At 37.6% G+C, this 16,149-nt stretch overlaps 1 protein-coding gene and 1 long non-coding RNA gene across 6 annotated transcripts in view; one reads left to right on the plus strand and one right to left on the minus strand.

Moving 5' to 3' along the window:
• The window catches only part of abcc8 (ATP-binding cassette, sub-family C (CFTR/MRP), member 8), a 120,705-nt gene that overhangs the window by 14,777 nt on the left and 89,779 nt on the right, over nt 1-16,149 (minus strand). For all 5 annotated transcript variants that reach the window (XR_010901544.1, XM_067435751.1, XM_067435750.1 and 2 more), the window contains 4 exons: nt 9,110-9,357; nt 2,320-2,486; nt 627-696; nt 352-509 (listed from right to left, as the gene is read on the minus strand). Coding sequence is in view for 4 of the 5 variants with exons in the window: in XM_067435751.1 (XP_067291852.1) it covers nt 352-509; nt 627-696; nt 2,320-2,486; nt 9,110-9,357 (643 nt within the window). In the remaining variant the exon portion in view is untranslated. The remainder of the gene's footprint in view (nt 1-351; nt 510-626; nt 697-2,319; nt 2,487-9,109; nt 9,358-16,149) is intronic.
• LOC137064425 (uncharacterized) lies at nt 14,208-15,075 on the plus strand. The gene is made up of 3 exons (XR_010901545.1): nt 14,208-14,333; nt 14,467-14,637; nt 14,747-15,075. It is a non-coding gene; the product is annotated as an uncharacterized lncRNA (long non-coding RNA).

Below are 16,149 nucleotides of genomic sequence, written 5' to 3' on the forward strand. Positions count from 1 at the left end.
ATATAGACATACAGAGATGCATTATTATTCTAAAAATCTTTGTTTGTGTTCATCTGAAGAAAGTAAGTCATACTTCTTGGACGCATGAGGGTGAGTAAATAATAAAATAATTGTCCTTTTAGGGTGAAGTATTTCTAAGTATTGAGAATACATTTCTAGCTTTATAGGTATACCAACATATATACTTATACGTATACTTCTGATTCTCTTAAAATGAATAAAATTACACAAGAGTTTCATGAATACAATGGTATATACACAATATAACACATCAAATCTGGACAAAAAGTTGCAACTGAAATGAAGAAGTAAATGTCTTAAGATAAATTACAAATTAATCAGATTGGTTACTTTGATGCGACTCTGAAGTATTTCTGGATGAAGTAGCAGGTGATGGCCAGTGGTGCTAGTACAATTAGGAAAACCGGCGTAACGTATGAGATCACACCCAGAGCCGACACACACAGTAGTGTGGAGCGACTCAAACACTCCAGGGTAGCGGGAATGTGCTGAAACATAGAGACAGATATATTCAAATGCAGATATAAAAAGTTATTGCTAAATGTTGTTGATAATGATCACCAAGGGAAACATTTTATGACTTTACATAAATCCTAACATCCTACCTGATCTATTGTATTGGTATCGGAAGAGAAACGGTTTAATATGCTTCCTAAAGGAGTCGTTTCAAAGAGCCTGAAAAAAAAAAGAGAAAACAAGCAAACAAAAAAAGTATTCAGTTTTAAAGGTTAAATCACTTGACTCTAAAAGAAATATCAGAGTATCTATTTACACTAAGTCTAAATAGCCTGCCTTGTTGGCAAAGGCTATTTAAACTAACTCTGCCCACTGACATCTGGTTAGGCCAAACAAAAAATACAGAAGACACTAGATTATGTACAGTAGCAACCCCAGATTGAATTAGCCTTTTGCTGAACTTGCTCGGAAAGGCATTTATTTTCAATAAAAATTAAGAATACATTCGAAAAGTGGAAATAAAGTGTCTATTGTGTGTTTATCATTTAGTATTTAGGTTTAGGGAGGGCCTTATTGTCCCAGTAAGGTGGCATCAATTTAATAATTTCAATAAATATAATAATATAATACATCAATTTACATGTTGTTGTTATTACTGCATACCGTTTAATGTACAACAACAATGAGTATACATATAATCTACTATGTACACTTATTACAAAGAAAATCTTGCTATTTCTACATATTGTACATAATATTACTATTTTCAATTAGTGCATATAGAAATGCTGCTATTTTCAGTGTAAATAGCTGCTGCCAAGAAATACTCAGCAAAAAAACAAAACAAAAAAACAAAAGAAGAAAAAAACACCCTCCTACTTTCAACAGTTTTTTTTGCCAGAAAAGTGTGTAAATATTTGTATGAACATAAAAAGATTCAGCAACTTATTTCCGCCAAAATGTATTTTGTCTTCTGTGAAATGTACATTGAAATTATTACACTGTGAAAATCTTCTTTTTTTTTCAGGGGCCTTCAGGGGTTTGAGAGCTGCATCCATATCCTATCCCCTTTCATTGTATGTAAAACAGCAACTTAAGACATTCTGCTAAATATTTCATTTGGCATTCCACAGAAAATGCAAAAATTTAAAATACAAAATGCATTTACATAGATGAAGAGCAATAAAACAAGACACGTTCGCATACATAAACTCTCTCCTATATAAACACTGGCTGCCCACCTCATGTCCTCTTATTAAAAAGAGTAGTTGACTTTAAAATGAAAATTACCCCATGATCTACTTTTTTAAAATTACACTATAAAGTGTAAAAGACTAATATCGGTTTCTGTATTCAGCTTGCGCAGAAAGTGTAAAGCCACACACAGTTTAAAACACTTGTTGCGTCCGACATTATGCTTTTTTGCATAAGTTGAATACGGAAGGCGGTCTGCCGGAGCTATAGCAGCTATATATTTTACTTTATAACGTTAAATATGGATATTTTTTCTAACAAAACCCCATTGATTCGCTGCTTTATTAACCCCCCGGAGCCATGTGAAGTACATTTATGATGGAATTTTTTAAGCTTCAAACATATAAATATATTTAAAGGTAATTACAAAGCTTACAAGCGTCTGGATATTTAATAATATAACTCCGATTGTGTTCATCAGAAAAAAGAAAATCATACACACTTAGGATGGCTCGAGTAAATCATGGGCTAATTTAATATTTAAAGTGAACTACTCCTTTAATACATACGCACACACATCATGATGCATGACTAATTATACAAAACACACCATTTCAAACTTCAGGAATATGAAGGTTTCGGAAGTACCTCATTGGGGCGAGAATAATATTACTGAGAAGATTGTGGTGCAGTTCTTTGGCCACCCGCAAGCCTGTCCACTCCACGGCCACTGATGTGGCCAAACACAGCACAATACCCAGACAGCACAGCAGGCTGAACACCAGCAGATATGATGAGTGACTGAAACCAACGTCCTGTGGAGAGAACAATGGTGACACTTAAAGAACGCCAACTCACTTGATACACAGTTCATGAGTTGAAAGACACAGAATGGGTTGTTGAGCAATTCTATCATGCTGAGCTCACTCTAATGCATGTGGTTATACTTTCAAAAAAGATCAATAGCTGCATATTTTAAGCATTTATTCACCAATATTATTGTTGCAGCCTGCCGCAGTATTGTTGCAGAACGATAACTATTCATAACTAAATTATAACGGCCACAGCAACAGATAATAATATTCTGCACATTCGTCTGACACTTTAAATGCGCAAGCTATTTAAATTAAAGTGGATTCTGATTGGCTGTCAATGTTTTTATTGTTTATCAGCTAGAAACAACAATATGGTTTCTCATTTCATTATCAATGTGGTTTGATCTTCCCCATTCTCAAAGAAATATAATGATTATTAAAACTGTATATTATTACCATTAGAATTATTGTCTGTGCTGTGGTGACATAGACAGACAGACAGAAAGAAAGGCTTAGTTCACCAAAAAATGAAAACGACCCCATGATGTACTCACCCTCTAGCCATCCTAGGTGTATATATATATATATATATATATATATATATATATATATATATATATATATATATATATATATATATATATATATATATATATATATATATATATATATATATATATATATATATATATATATATATATATATATATATATATATATGACAGTTATATGAATAAATGTCTGCAGCCCAGAATTTGAAGCCCCCCAAAAGTGCATTCATCCATTATAAAAGTGCTCCACACATCTCTGGGGGGTTAATAAAGGCCTTCTGGAGTGAATCGATGGGTTTGTGTAAGAAAAATATCCATATTTAAAACTTTATAATGTAAAATATGTAACTCACGATGGACTGCCTTCTGTATTCAACATGATGTATTCAGTATGATGTCAGCGATAGCACAAGCGTTTTGAACTGCAAGAGGCATTACACTTTCTTCGTGAGTTGAATAAGGAAGGCGATATGCCAGAAGGTAGATATTTTACTTCATAAAGTTTTAAATATTAACATTTTTCTTACACAAATAGATGGATGGATGCACTTCTTTAGGCTTCACATTTTGGACTGCCACTCACTGCCATTATAAAGCTTGGATGAGCCAGGAAATGTTTTAATATAACTCTTTTAAAGGGATGTTTCCGTGTTTTTTAAGGCTTGGTTGTGTTTATGGGGCCCAGTATAACATGTCTTAATACTTTTATATATATATATATTTTTTTTTTTTAAAGTATTTTTCTTATATTTGACCTTTATTCCACACCGCTGTCTCCACTGTCCTTTGAACGGCTCATTTGCTTCCTGCTTCTATGAAGCCTATCCCTCCGAAAAATGCAATGGTCTTAGATTGGTTAGATGGCCAAATGTAGTTTCATGTATTTTTATTGGCTGAAGTGCCAAGCACCAGTTGTCTAGAAACGCCCCTTACCATTACGGGCAGAAATCCCATCTGTGGTGACTAGCAAGGGTTTATGATGTCACCAACCCGGGAAAAAGTCTTTGTAGTCCAAAACGGCCGTTTTTGTAGGCAATAAACTAGGGGTGGGCAGATCGATTTAAATATCGATAGTATCGATGCCAACACTGGTATTAGGATCAGATCAATACAGTTGTAATTTAATCAATATTTTAATTTAAATATCTCTCCTCCATGTTTATTATACTTTGCTTGTGTCTTCTACCTACAATCCTGAGCAAAAATGCTGCTTTCACATCCTGGCCAACTTTGCTACTTCTCCCCCTCCTGCAGCTCCTGCTTTGGTTTGTTGTTGTGTCATCACGTGACTCACTGACGAGGAGCAGCGAGCTGAGTGAGCGAAGCTGATAGTACATTGAATGAGAGATCAGGATGGCCAAGAGGAAGAGAAGCGTTGTGTGAAGCTATTTTACGGCACTAAATGATAATACTGCAACTTGTGATATGTGTAAAAAGAGCATCCGATACTGTAGCAATACTACAAACCTAAACACTTAAAAACACAGAAAAAAGGGAGATTTTTGCTATTCTTCATTTTTTTAAATATTTTTTTTTAAATGCTGTAAAGATCTCATTACAAAAAAAAAATTATACAGTGCCTAATATCATTTTGGGACTTTAATACATTAATAAAAAAATATTGCCTAAAGAATTGATCATTCATTCACGTCAGAAATAATAACATACTGCTCTCCCCAACACAAAAGTAATTTTTAAGTAAAAAGTATCGTATTGGTATCTGTATCGGCAATACTGACCCTATATGTATTTGTATCGGATCGATACCAAATTTTGCAGTATCGCCCACCACTACAATAAACTGCCGTGACTTTAAAAGACAATATCTCCGTTTGCATTGAACTTTCAGCGCTGTAACTTTGCAGATACTGTTTATGCTCAACATTACACACTAACTAAAGTTAAAAAAGTGAAATCGCATGCAACCACCCCTTTAGTATAACTGACTGTATTCATCTGAAAGAGGAATGTCATATACCTATGGCTTGAGGGTGAGTAAATTATGGGATATTCAATTTTTTGGGTCAACTCTCCCCTTAAGTGTATTTACTGTACATGATGCAAAAAATAAATGACACTGCTAGCAGGCAAATCATTTCAATTACACATTAAGACACATGAGGATTTTTTGACTGATTCTGATTTATGTCCATCAACCCTTCAAATGCTAATTGTACACACTGAAAAAAATATATTACAAAAAACCTCACAAAGTGAAAGAAAATCAATCTGGCAATCAAAGCGACTTAAAGGCTTTTCATTACCGTAGAGCTCCAGCAGAGAACATCAATAATGTGAATCCACTCAAAAACAGAAGAACTAATTAGTGGAAATCTAAATCAGGGGTTATGTGAGAAGAAGTGACAACATGTAGAACGCAACATGTCGTGACTCGTTTCTGAATGGTTAGTTTATCAATTTATGTAGTTGATTTTCATGTGAGTAATTAGCATATTCTGTCATTATAATCTATAAAACACTCGTGTGGGACTCTTGTAAGATGCCTTCAGAGCCAGAGAATATATGCTGCTTGGAGATAGAACAGGTTTTAGTTCAGTTTAATTATGGTTATAACTTGTTCTCCTCTTGCTTTTATGACATTTCAAAGCATTTGTGTAACTTACTGTATTGCAATAAATGTGATTGTGAAAAGTGAAAAGATGAAAAGGATGCGACACCTAAATGTGCTCTACTACAACAACTCTTCCTCTTCTCTAAAGCAGCCCAACATGGCCCTTTCTTGCATGTTCCCAGGGGCAGCTTAAAGGGTTAGTTCACCCAAAAATGAATTTTATGTCCTTAATGACTCTCCCTAATGTCGTTCCACACCCGTAAGACCTCCGTTCATTTTTGGAACACAGTTTAAGATATTTATATTTAGTTATATTTATATTTATATTTAGTAAACTCAGAGAGCTTTTCTGTCCCTTCAATGAAAGTGTATGCACACTATACTATATGTCCATAAAGGAATAAAAACATAATCAAAGTAGTCCATATGTGACATCATCAGTTGGTTAATTAGAATCTTTTAAAGCATCAAAAATACATTTTGGTCAAAAAATATCAAACACTACGACTTTATTCAGCATTGTCTTCCGGCTTTGTTTTTAATCCTCAAATAAAGATTCAAAATATTTTAAATCAGCGTATTGATTTATGATTCGTGATTCATCATGATTCATGAATCATGAATCAATACGTTGATTCATAACGGTTTGAATCTTTATTTGAGGATTGAAAACAAACCTGGAAGAGAAGACAATGCTGAATAAAGTCGTAGTTTTTGTTATTTTTGGACCAAAATGTATTTTTGATGCTTCAAGAGATTCTAATTAACCAACTGATGTCACATATGGACTACTTTGATGATGTTTTTATTCCCTTTCTGGACATGGACAGTATAGTGTGCATATGCGCTCTCTGACTAAATATTTAATATCTTATACTGTGTTCCGAAGATGAACAGAGGTTTTATGGGTGTGGAACAACATTAGACATTAATGACATACATTTATTTTTTGGGTGACCTAACCCTTTAATGTACATTTGAAGCTTTGTGATGTCACCAAATGGTAAGAATTCCATTGTAGTTTTGTTGTAGTTCTTAAAAACTGTAAAAGTTAATATCTCCCTTTGCTTTGAACTTTTAGCATTGTAACTTTTCAGATGTTGTTTATTCTCAAACAGCAACTTCACACACTAACTAAATATACAAAAAGTGAAATCATAATCAACCACCTAATAAACAAAACTTTTGAGCTGGACATGTGGGTCAATAAGAAATATGGAGATCTGGAGTCCTACCGGCTTCTTTAAAGTAGCACAATGCTTACCATCTAAATAACTCAAGCTTAGGTTTACTAAATAAATTGCATTGCCTCTAACTCTGAACAACTGGAGTCTACACTAACTGTTATCTGAGCTGTCACAGCACATGCTAGCTCAAGGCTAAGCTCACCACAACACGCTCTTCCTCACTGGCAGGGTGATCTATTAATAAAGTGGAGTGTTTGTATCTGGCGCTTAACACCTTCTCTTGTTTTTTCCCACATGCCATTCAACTTTTATGTGTCTTGTGGAAATATAAAACACACCTTCTTTTGTAGGATATTACAGTGTGGCATATTTATCATGGAGAAGTTTAATACCCAAGCAGCCAATGAAATCATGCATCTAAGCTATCCGAGGTCAACGAACTGCCTCTTCAGCAGGTGCAAACCATAAATAATGTAAAATAAGCCAAAATAATTCAAGAGGGGACTCAATTTTCAAAGTAGAAATCAAATGTCAAATGTGCCAGATGTACATTTTACATTTTTTTTTTTCATTTTGAATAAATTTAACCAGAATAATATAGAGAGGAAAAAACTTCTGCAATCCACATAGCATAGCAACCCCTGACAAACCACCCACAATGCATCAGTTTTTAGTCACTCACATTCTTCAGAACACTCTCAGACAAAAAGGTACAGTGGAGGTACAATTTTTGTTCCTTGGGGAACAAAACATATAACTGTACATTTAAAGGTACACAATTGGTCCTTATAGGGTACAATTATACTATTGTTTTCCTCAGTTCGGTCCTAGTGAGCTGTTGTCCTGCAAAGTTTGTTTCCAACCCTGAAAGACATCTATAGAAGCTCTTATTGTGAATTAACATGTTTAGATTTTGATGTTTTATTGAAAAAGTTTGGTCACCATTATGGTGATCAGTGTTTCCTTTAGTTGGGCAGTTTGACTTGGATTTTTAGTTTGCGGATTTTGTTACAGTGTAAACTAGGGGTGTCCCCGACTAAGGATTTACACATTCGAATCAGAATTTTCGAATCTCTCATATGGTCGATCGATAGTCGAATCATCTGTGTGTATGTAAACCATAGAAAAAAATAAACGGTATAAACGGGTTGGGAAGGGCAGAACACTAGACAGCAGGAGGCTAAGACTATTTTTATTTTACTTTACACAAGGCACACAGCCACCACTTTTAACAAAGTGATCAAAACTATACACTACACATTCGTAAATTAACCGTTATCTCACATTTAAAGGCTGCGATCGAAACACAGAACATCACACAAATATATAAAAGAACATTTTGATAAATAAACCTAAAAAAATACCTGCCTAGAGAGGAGAACACTTGAGTGCGTTTGCACGTTCTTAGGGGGTCGCACACCGGACTGAAGCTCAGCGCCGTGTCTCAGGTATCTCACACCAGGCAGACGTGAACATTACGCGCCGCGCACACGCTCAATTTTGAATCACTGCACGATGAGTGTATCTTGTAGCACAGGGTGAAATCAGTACATTTACGATTTGAGGGAAATATACATTTAATCGCCGCGGACAGGCATCAAATGCCGCCGTTGGTGTATATTTGTTCGAATTTTAAAGGCGCGGCGCGTCCGGTGCGAAGCTCAGTGCCCTTAAAGGGGCAACCACTCAGCGCCGAGACACGTCTTTATAACACTAATATTGAGCACACCCATAATGCCAAAATGGTATAATCCTCGTTTCATAACACCCGCGAAGATTCGACCATGAGATCAGTCGTCGAATCCGGTCCTGCATATCGATGCACCGAATCTTCAACTATTAGGGGTCACCCCTAGTGTAAACGAAACACATAATTGTTCAAAACAAAAGAAGCCATAAACAAACTGTATCACAAAGAATAATGTTTGATTAAATTAATCGCTGAATAAAAATAATAATAAAGAATGTTCACCTACAATAATTTCTTGCCACAGATCAGATGTTCTAAATTATGATTTTTAAAAACACTGTGGAAGAGATCTGTGTTAGACGCACACAGAATAATCTCAATAATAGTGACATACTTAATGTTGCAATGCTTGCTGGGAGCCATGAGTTTTATACAGTGGTTGTTTAGAATGGTTGGAGCTGAACTCTGGAGGACATAAAATCTCTAGGACCGAACTTGCCTACCCCTGACTTAGAGGTACAAAAATGTACCCTTAAGGGTACCACCCCAATGAAGGCCACTTGTACCTTACAAAAGTACAGTTTTGTACTTTTTTTGGACAGTGAATGATCGTCTAACTTTACCTGCACTAGGGAGCAGTTGTGTGCAGCTGCAACGATTTTGGCCGTGATGACTTTGGACGTCCAGTGAGCGAGCCAGTAGTCAATGGCCACCAAAATGGAGTGTTTGAGGAGCTGGGACAGCAGGAGCAGGAGAAGCAGGAGGAGGCCTGCAGAGCTTAGGTACGTTCCACAGGATTTCCAGGGAATGGTGGCTCTGTGCCTCATCACTCGAGACAGGTTATCTTCATCATCACTCTCCACAGACTCTTCTATAGATAAGAAAAAAGACTGATAAATATAGAGAGCAAAATGTAGATGGATACAGACAGATGGATAGATAGAAACAAACAGTTCAGACAGACAGACGGACGGACGGACGGACAGATGATAGATAGATAGATAGATAGATAGATAGATAGATAGATAGATAGATAGATAGATAGATAGATAGATAGATAGATAGATAGATAGATAGATAGATAGATAGATAGATAGATAGATAGATAGATAGATAGATAGTGTAACATACAAAACATGTGTGAACTTGTCTATCTATTTAAAATATCCATGTCCCGAGAACACAGTTCAACCTTTAGAACAAGTGCAAACTTGAATGTAGAGTCCACACCACACTTGCTGCTCTAAATTTAAAAAGCAGCATCACGCTGCCATTTTAAAACACACGTGTAGGTGGATAGCGAAACGTGGGGAAAAAAGCTGTAAAGCCCAGCCAAACACTTGCACCATGCCAAGAATACCCTTGAGTGGCAGAGCAGTAATCTGTGTGTAAATATCATGTTTAGGTCAGTAGAAGAGCATTAGCCATCAGCAAATTAGTCATCGTGGAGGGGTAAAAAGCAACACACTATGGTTTGAGCACTCAGCACAATCTCAGTGCTGAGGAGACAGAACTGTTCCCACATTCATTATTTCGTCACTACAACACAGTCTTGTCCATCAGCAGATGTTAAATACTATTGCTCACTTTTCGACGCTGCAAGGAAAATCATTCTGGGAATCGTTGTGTTTCATCTCCATGAGACAAAAATACATTTTCTGTCTATTCTCAGTCTAGAAAGAACTGAATTAAAAAATAATTTCACATTTTGACTACATTAATGACCCAGTTTAAATACAGAATCATCTTCCCAGCGCAGAAGTACCCCTTTAAAGCTACACTGTATGATATTTTCCCCCATCAAGCGGTGAAAAGGTATATGACAATTCAGTGAATATTAGTTTCTGTTCCTCTCAATTCCGATTTCTTTCCAATTCCGAACTCCTATGGTGGCCGATTTAGTCCAAGATTAACATGGCTTCCAGTTCAACCTTGTCGATGAGTGCCATCGAGTGTTAAAACGCGAAAGGCGAAGCTTGAATTTACGGGTATGTCCCTCTTTGGCTAATGTACTGTCAAGATGGAGGAGCAACATGGTGACCGGCATTCGAACCCCTCACCTGTTTGTATTTTCAATGGCATATTATAAAACTTACGAGAATACTTTATTACTTGAAAGAATATACATTAATGAGCACATTATTTTTGAAAGGTGTTTTTAGCTAAGAATAAACTAAAAAAGTTACACAGTGTAGCTTTAAGTTTACTATTTCAGGCAAAGTATGGAGTTATTTTGTCAGTCACTGCAGTAAGAAGCTTCAAATACCTTCAAATATAGCTTCAGTACTGGAGTATATTTAAATTTGGCCAACTGCCACATGACTGACACTTATCTTCCAATGCCTGCCATCTAGAGAATAATCAATTATGAAGGTCCTCACCTTACCTTACAAAACGTAAGACTGCTTCTTACTGTAGTGTAGAAGAGGGTGTAGAAATGTAGAACAACTTTGGCCTTAGTGGGTAAAGCTAATACGGTAGTAGGTCAGTCGGCGAGAGGTTCAAAGAGGCAAGAAGAGAGGCTCAGTCAGGTTAGTTTGTTTGTGTATTCTATTTAATTTAATTTAATTCTTTTGTTTGCAGTAAGGAAACAAAACTCACAACAATATTGTTTTGGGTTTAATAGACTTTATTTTAAACTTTCGTTTGAGTTAAGTGCGCACACTCTTTGACGAGTAGTTGGAGTTTATTCTTACCCTTTCTTTGTTTGTCTGTTTTGTTATGGCTGAATCCCGTCAGCTGGTGCGCCGACTAAAGGGGTTTGGGCGGAAACACTGTGTGTTTGACATCGGCTGCGGCTGGATGCATGCGATCGGCGAGTGTAGCCGAGTGCAGGCAGGGAGGAGCTGCAAATAGAGACGTGAAGTCGGACACTTTCTACCTCCCTATTCTGTCGCAATAAACCCCTAAGCATTAGTATCAGCCTGCTGCCTCCATGTTCTTTTTCCGTTCACTGGCTACATCTATCACAATTGGTGGCAGTGGTGGGATGTGCCAGTAGGGGGCAGCAGTAAGTTGTTTTTTTCTCCTCTCCCTCTCATTTCATTGGTCAAAGAGGGCAACGAGATGGCCGTATCCGCAATGGGAGGTGTTGATGCTGAAGGTCTGCTAGTTTTAGATGACTCACAGAATGTTACTGTAGAGGAGTTACGGGACATGTTCCGGGCACATATGAAAAAGCAGCAAGATAGAGATGAACGACTAGACCAGGAAACTGCACGGCAAGAGAATAGATGGAAGGCACACAAGAATGGCACCAATTTCTCCCCCGGGTGTTCAGTATACCCCTTTGAACCAAGAGCGTGAACAGGGAGATGTGTGGGGGTCGCCATCCGTTGGGGGTCAAGTTGTAGAACAGGCAAGGCTTAATGAGGACGATGACGTGGATAATTTCCTTACTACCTTCGAGCGAATAGCCACGGCGTGTCGATGGCCAAAAACGGATTGGGCCATGAGGTTAGTACTGCTGCTTACTGGCAAAGCTCGTAGTGCTTATGTGAACATTGAAAATAATGAATCTCTCATCTATGATTGTGTGAAATCAACAGTTTTAAAGAAATATGACATTAACCCAGAGACCTATCGTTTGAGGTTTCGGTCCTTAGATGTAGGAACTGATGAGACCCCTAAGGAGCTCTACGTGCGTCTTAAAGACACTTTTAACAAGTGGGTTTAGCCACAGGATCGGAGTAAATAGGAAGTTGCGGAGGTAATCAATATGGTGCAATATCTCCGTGTGCTTGCTCCAGAGCTGCAAACATGGGTTAAGGAGCATAACCCGGATTCGGCGGCAAAGGCTGCAGAACTGGTAGATGTGTTTGTTGCAGCATGAGGAAGAGGTCAACCCTGGACTTACAACCAGTAGAAAGCATTCAAAGACTCCAAGCAACCCAGTAAAAGATCTGTATCACCAATGAAGACAAATGTAATGGCAGGTAAGTCTGTGGGTGATAATGGTGGTCTTATTAGCGGGAACCCAATATATAACACCATGGTTATTGTGTGCTATCAGTGTGGGCAGGAGGGACATACTAAGCCTAGGTGCCCTAATAAGCCTTCCACTCATGCAAATCTCTGTGGGGTACCTAGACCTGAAGACCCTACTTGTAGGGCAAATGTTTCTTTGCATCATGTGACTGTGTGAATGGGCAAGAAGTGAGTGCTTTGCACTGCATGAAAAGTGGGATTTTCGTCAGTAAGCGGCACTGTAGATTGTCGTGGAAGATCAGGTTTACGACTGTACACGGCAGTTTGCAGGCGACACCGAAAACTGCCGTGAATTGTCAGAAATTGACGTGGGCCTTGCTTGGCAGTTGTCCCCCCCAAGACCCCCCTTCTCTTAACTCCAGGGGAGGCTTTAACATGTAAATGAACATGCTGTGAGCTATACAAATGCAAATCAGGGTAGCACGAGTTTTAACCCATGTGACATTTTTCTAAAAGGTATTAACTTCCTTCTAAAAAAATCTCTTAGATAGATCAGGCTCAGTATAGCCTAATTGTAAAATCTTAAACTTAAGCTTGAATTTATATATTTGATGAAAGTATTCTAGATTTTTTTATTGTGTGTCATTTGCAATCAGTCCCCGTGAATTCAGTGCGACTCGCAATTTTGACCAATCACCGCAACTTTTACCAATCATTGCAGTCTCCTGCTAATAAGCGGCGTCATGCAGCAAACTTTATATATCATATATCATTGCCTGTCAAAATTAACGTGTTAACGCAAATTAATTTTAAGGGCACTATATATATATATATATATATATATATATATATATATATATATATATATATATATATATATATATATATATATATATATATATATACATACACATATTATACATTGACATTAACTTTTTTGCTCACCGGCCACCGTGGCTAGTGGTTTTCCAAAGTTACTAGCCACTCAGCATTTTCACTGGCCACAATTTTGCTGTTTGGAAATTACATTGTATATGTTTAAAGTTGACTTTGGCATATATAAATTACTTTATTTTGAATCATTTTACTTTATTTAGAAGATTTAAAACCCTTTCAAACTTTCAAATGCAGAATGACCCCCCAAATCTTGTATATCAGCTGGGATGTGCAGGTGGGCAAGGGGTGGGCAATATAATAGATTATAATAGAATATAATAGGCTAATATGAGAAAGGTAATATGACAGGCTTTGAGTTATTTTAGTTAGGATATATATATATATCTATATATCTTTTAAAAAAATACCCTAAGCAAATTACAAAAACAATAGTTATTAAAAATAAAATAAAAATTCCGATACTAATACGACACAATGTAATTTATTGAATGTAATTGTCATTGGATACGACTTTCATCGAAAAGAATGTAACAAAATGTGGGCGTGGTCTGTGTTGTGAAATGAAACCACATTAAAAATTCCCTTAAACTGCGTTTGAAACATACAGCAAAGCAGCGACAGAGGAAAACACAGAGCATGATATTATGCAAACATTTACCAATAATGTGGAAAGCGTTTTAAATCTGTTCAGTGGAAAATCCGCTGTGACGAATCTGTCCTCGTCTAACATCTGCTGTAAATCCAGGTAAAACTAGCTGCGTGCACGCGCCCGTCCCCAGATAACATGATCCCCAGTTGATCCGTAACACCGGCGGGAAAACAGCTGAATGCAATCATTGGGCTGCTATCTCGTCAGCTTGCTCAGTTTGCTGCCGATTTTAACGAGCAGTTAACTTTAGTAATCTCCAGGTTGCTGTCCATAGATGATAGGTTGCTTGCTTTGGAGTCGAAAAACTGTGTGGAAGATACTAACTTTAAGAAGAGAAGACGAGTGCCTAAGAGAAGACCAGTCCTAAGATTGCGGTAAGACTGTTATCTAAGCTTAAGTAACCTAAAGCAAAGCTTTTTAAGTAGCACAAGCTGAAATTAGCCTTGTAAAAGAACAAATGTAAGTTGCTTTTTATAAAAGTGTTTTCTTTTTCTGGTCATTTTACAGGAAGCAGTACGCCGTCTTCACAACTTCGTCATAACACTCATTTAATTGTTTTCCAGCTGCATGTAAGACCTAGAGACAGTACGCAGGAGCTTCAGGTACAAACATCCAGTTCTTGCATCGCAGGCAGAAGCTGTGAAGAGTTCAGCTCGGAGTCGATTGAGAAGAAAGAGGGTAAGATTTATTAGATTAGATCCGTTTTTGGTCAGTGTGACTATTTTTCAGGTGCATTTTAAGCAGTACATCGCGCAATACTGATTGTCTTTATTGTTTTTTTTTACAGCTGCTACAAGCAAGAAAGAGTGTGTTAGCTGAGGATGAGGTGGGCCTTTGGAAGTGCGCTACCATAGACCTGATGTCTGATGAGGAAGACGGCATCGTTCGCGCGGTGTCTGGATGGACTGTTCGACCAGCCAGGAGCTCGCCGAGCTCTGTGCCACGCTGCAATCGAGATTAGAGGCGATTCCAAAGAACAGGGCAACGCACGACAGACGTCTGAAAAATGGACTTAAAACAGACAGAATGGCGCTAGTTACCTACAGCTCTGAAGCGGAAAACAGAGACTTCATGGTGCTGTAGGATTTTGGGCTTCTCGTGAGCTTCCTATTGTTGTGTGGGTAGATCTCAAACGTTTTGCATTTGGTTACGTGTTTGTGTTTGTTCTAATAAAGCTCTTTCTTTGAATAAACTGCACGTCCCTGGCATATTTTCCTTTCCTCAATAAATGAATGTCCTTGATGGTTATAATAGCGTAATCCATAGGATAACAATGACATGAATATAAAACATAATAGCATATCACATGAATATGAATATATACAATTAAAAAATAATATGCAAATTATAATTTTATATATATATATATTTGTGTAAAATTATTATAATTTGGGGGTTTAAATTTATTAATATATTACTCAGGTTGACCAATAGTAACAGATCTGCCAACCAATCACGAGTGATATTTCTTGTTTCAATGTAGTAGTTTCAACCAATACTGAATGAGGAAATTCAAGCCTTTCCGGCAAGGCGCCGCCCAGAGCTGCTATTCATATGCTAATTAGAGCCATTAGCGCCGGCGCCAGCATGCCTCCGCAAGCTCCACATACGTCATGGTTCGTTTCCGTCAATATGTGGCACAGACGAACGCGACGTTCACAGGCTGTAAACTGACGTTAATTGTCGAAAATCAGGGAGATTTCCGGCCGTTTACGGGGACGAAAATCCCACTTTTCATGCAGTGTTGGTGGATACTGGGAGTATGCAGACACTGGTCAAGTCTGAATTAGTTCCAGCCTAGAGAACTAGTCCTTTCTTTGGGTCATTCGGTACCTTGGTCAGTTCATTTGGGTAGGCATAAGACAACTGCAACGTATCCTTCTGCACTTTTATTGGCCAGGCATGAGAAAGGACATAGCTGTCTACTGTAGAACTTGTCCGCAATGTCAACAGACCTCCCTGAGGATTCCTCCTAGAGCACCTCTTGAGCCTCTCCCAATTATTGGGGTACCGTTTGATCAGTTGGGCATGAATTTTGTAGGACCCTTAGAGAAGACCAAGGCAGGCAACCGTTACATGTTGGTCGTTACAGACTATGCCACAAAATACCCTGAAGTTTTCCCCCTCAAATCCATCAAGGCGAGAGTAGTAGCATGTTCCCTCATACAATTATTCTCCAGAGTGGGGTTT

Source organism: Pseudorasbora parva, chromosome 25, assembly GCF_024679245.1.
Source record: "Pseudorasbora parva isolate DD20220531a chromosome 25, ASM2467924v1, whole genome shotgun sequence".
NCBI classification, from domain to species: Eukaryota; Metazoa; Chordata; class Actinopteri; order Cypriniformes; family Gobionidae; genus Pseudorasbora; species Pseudorasbora parva.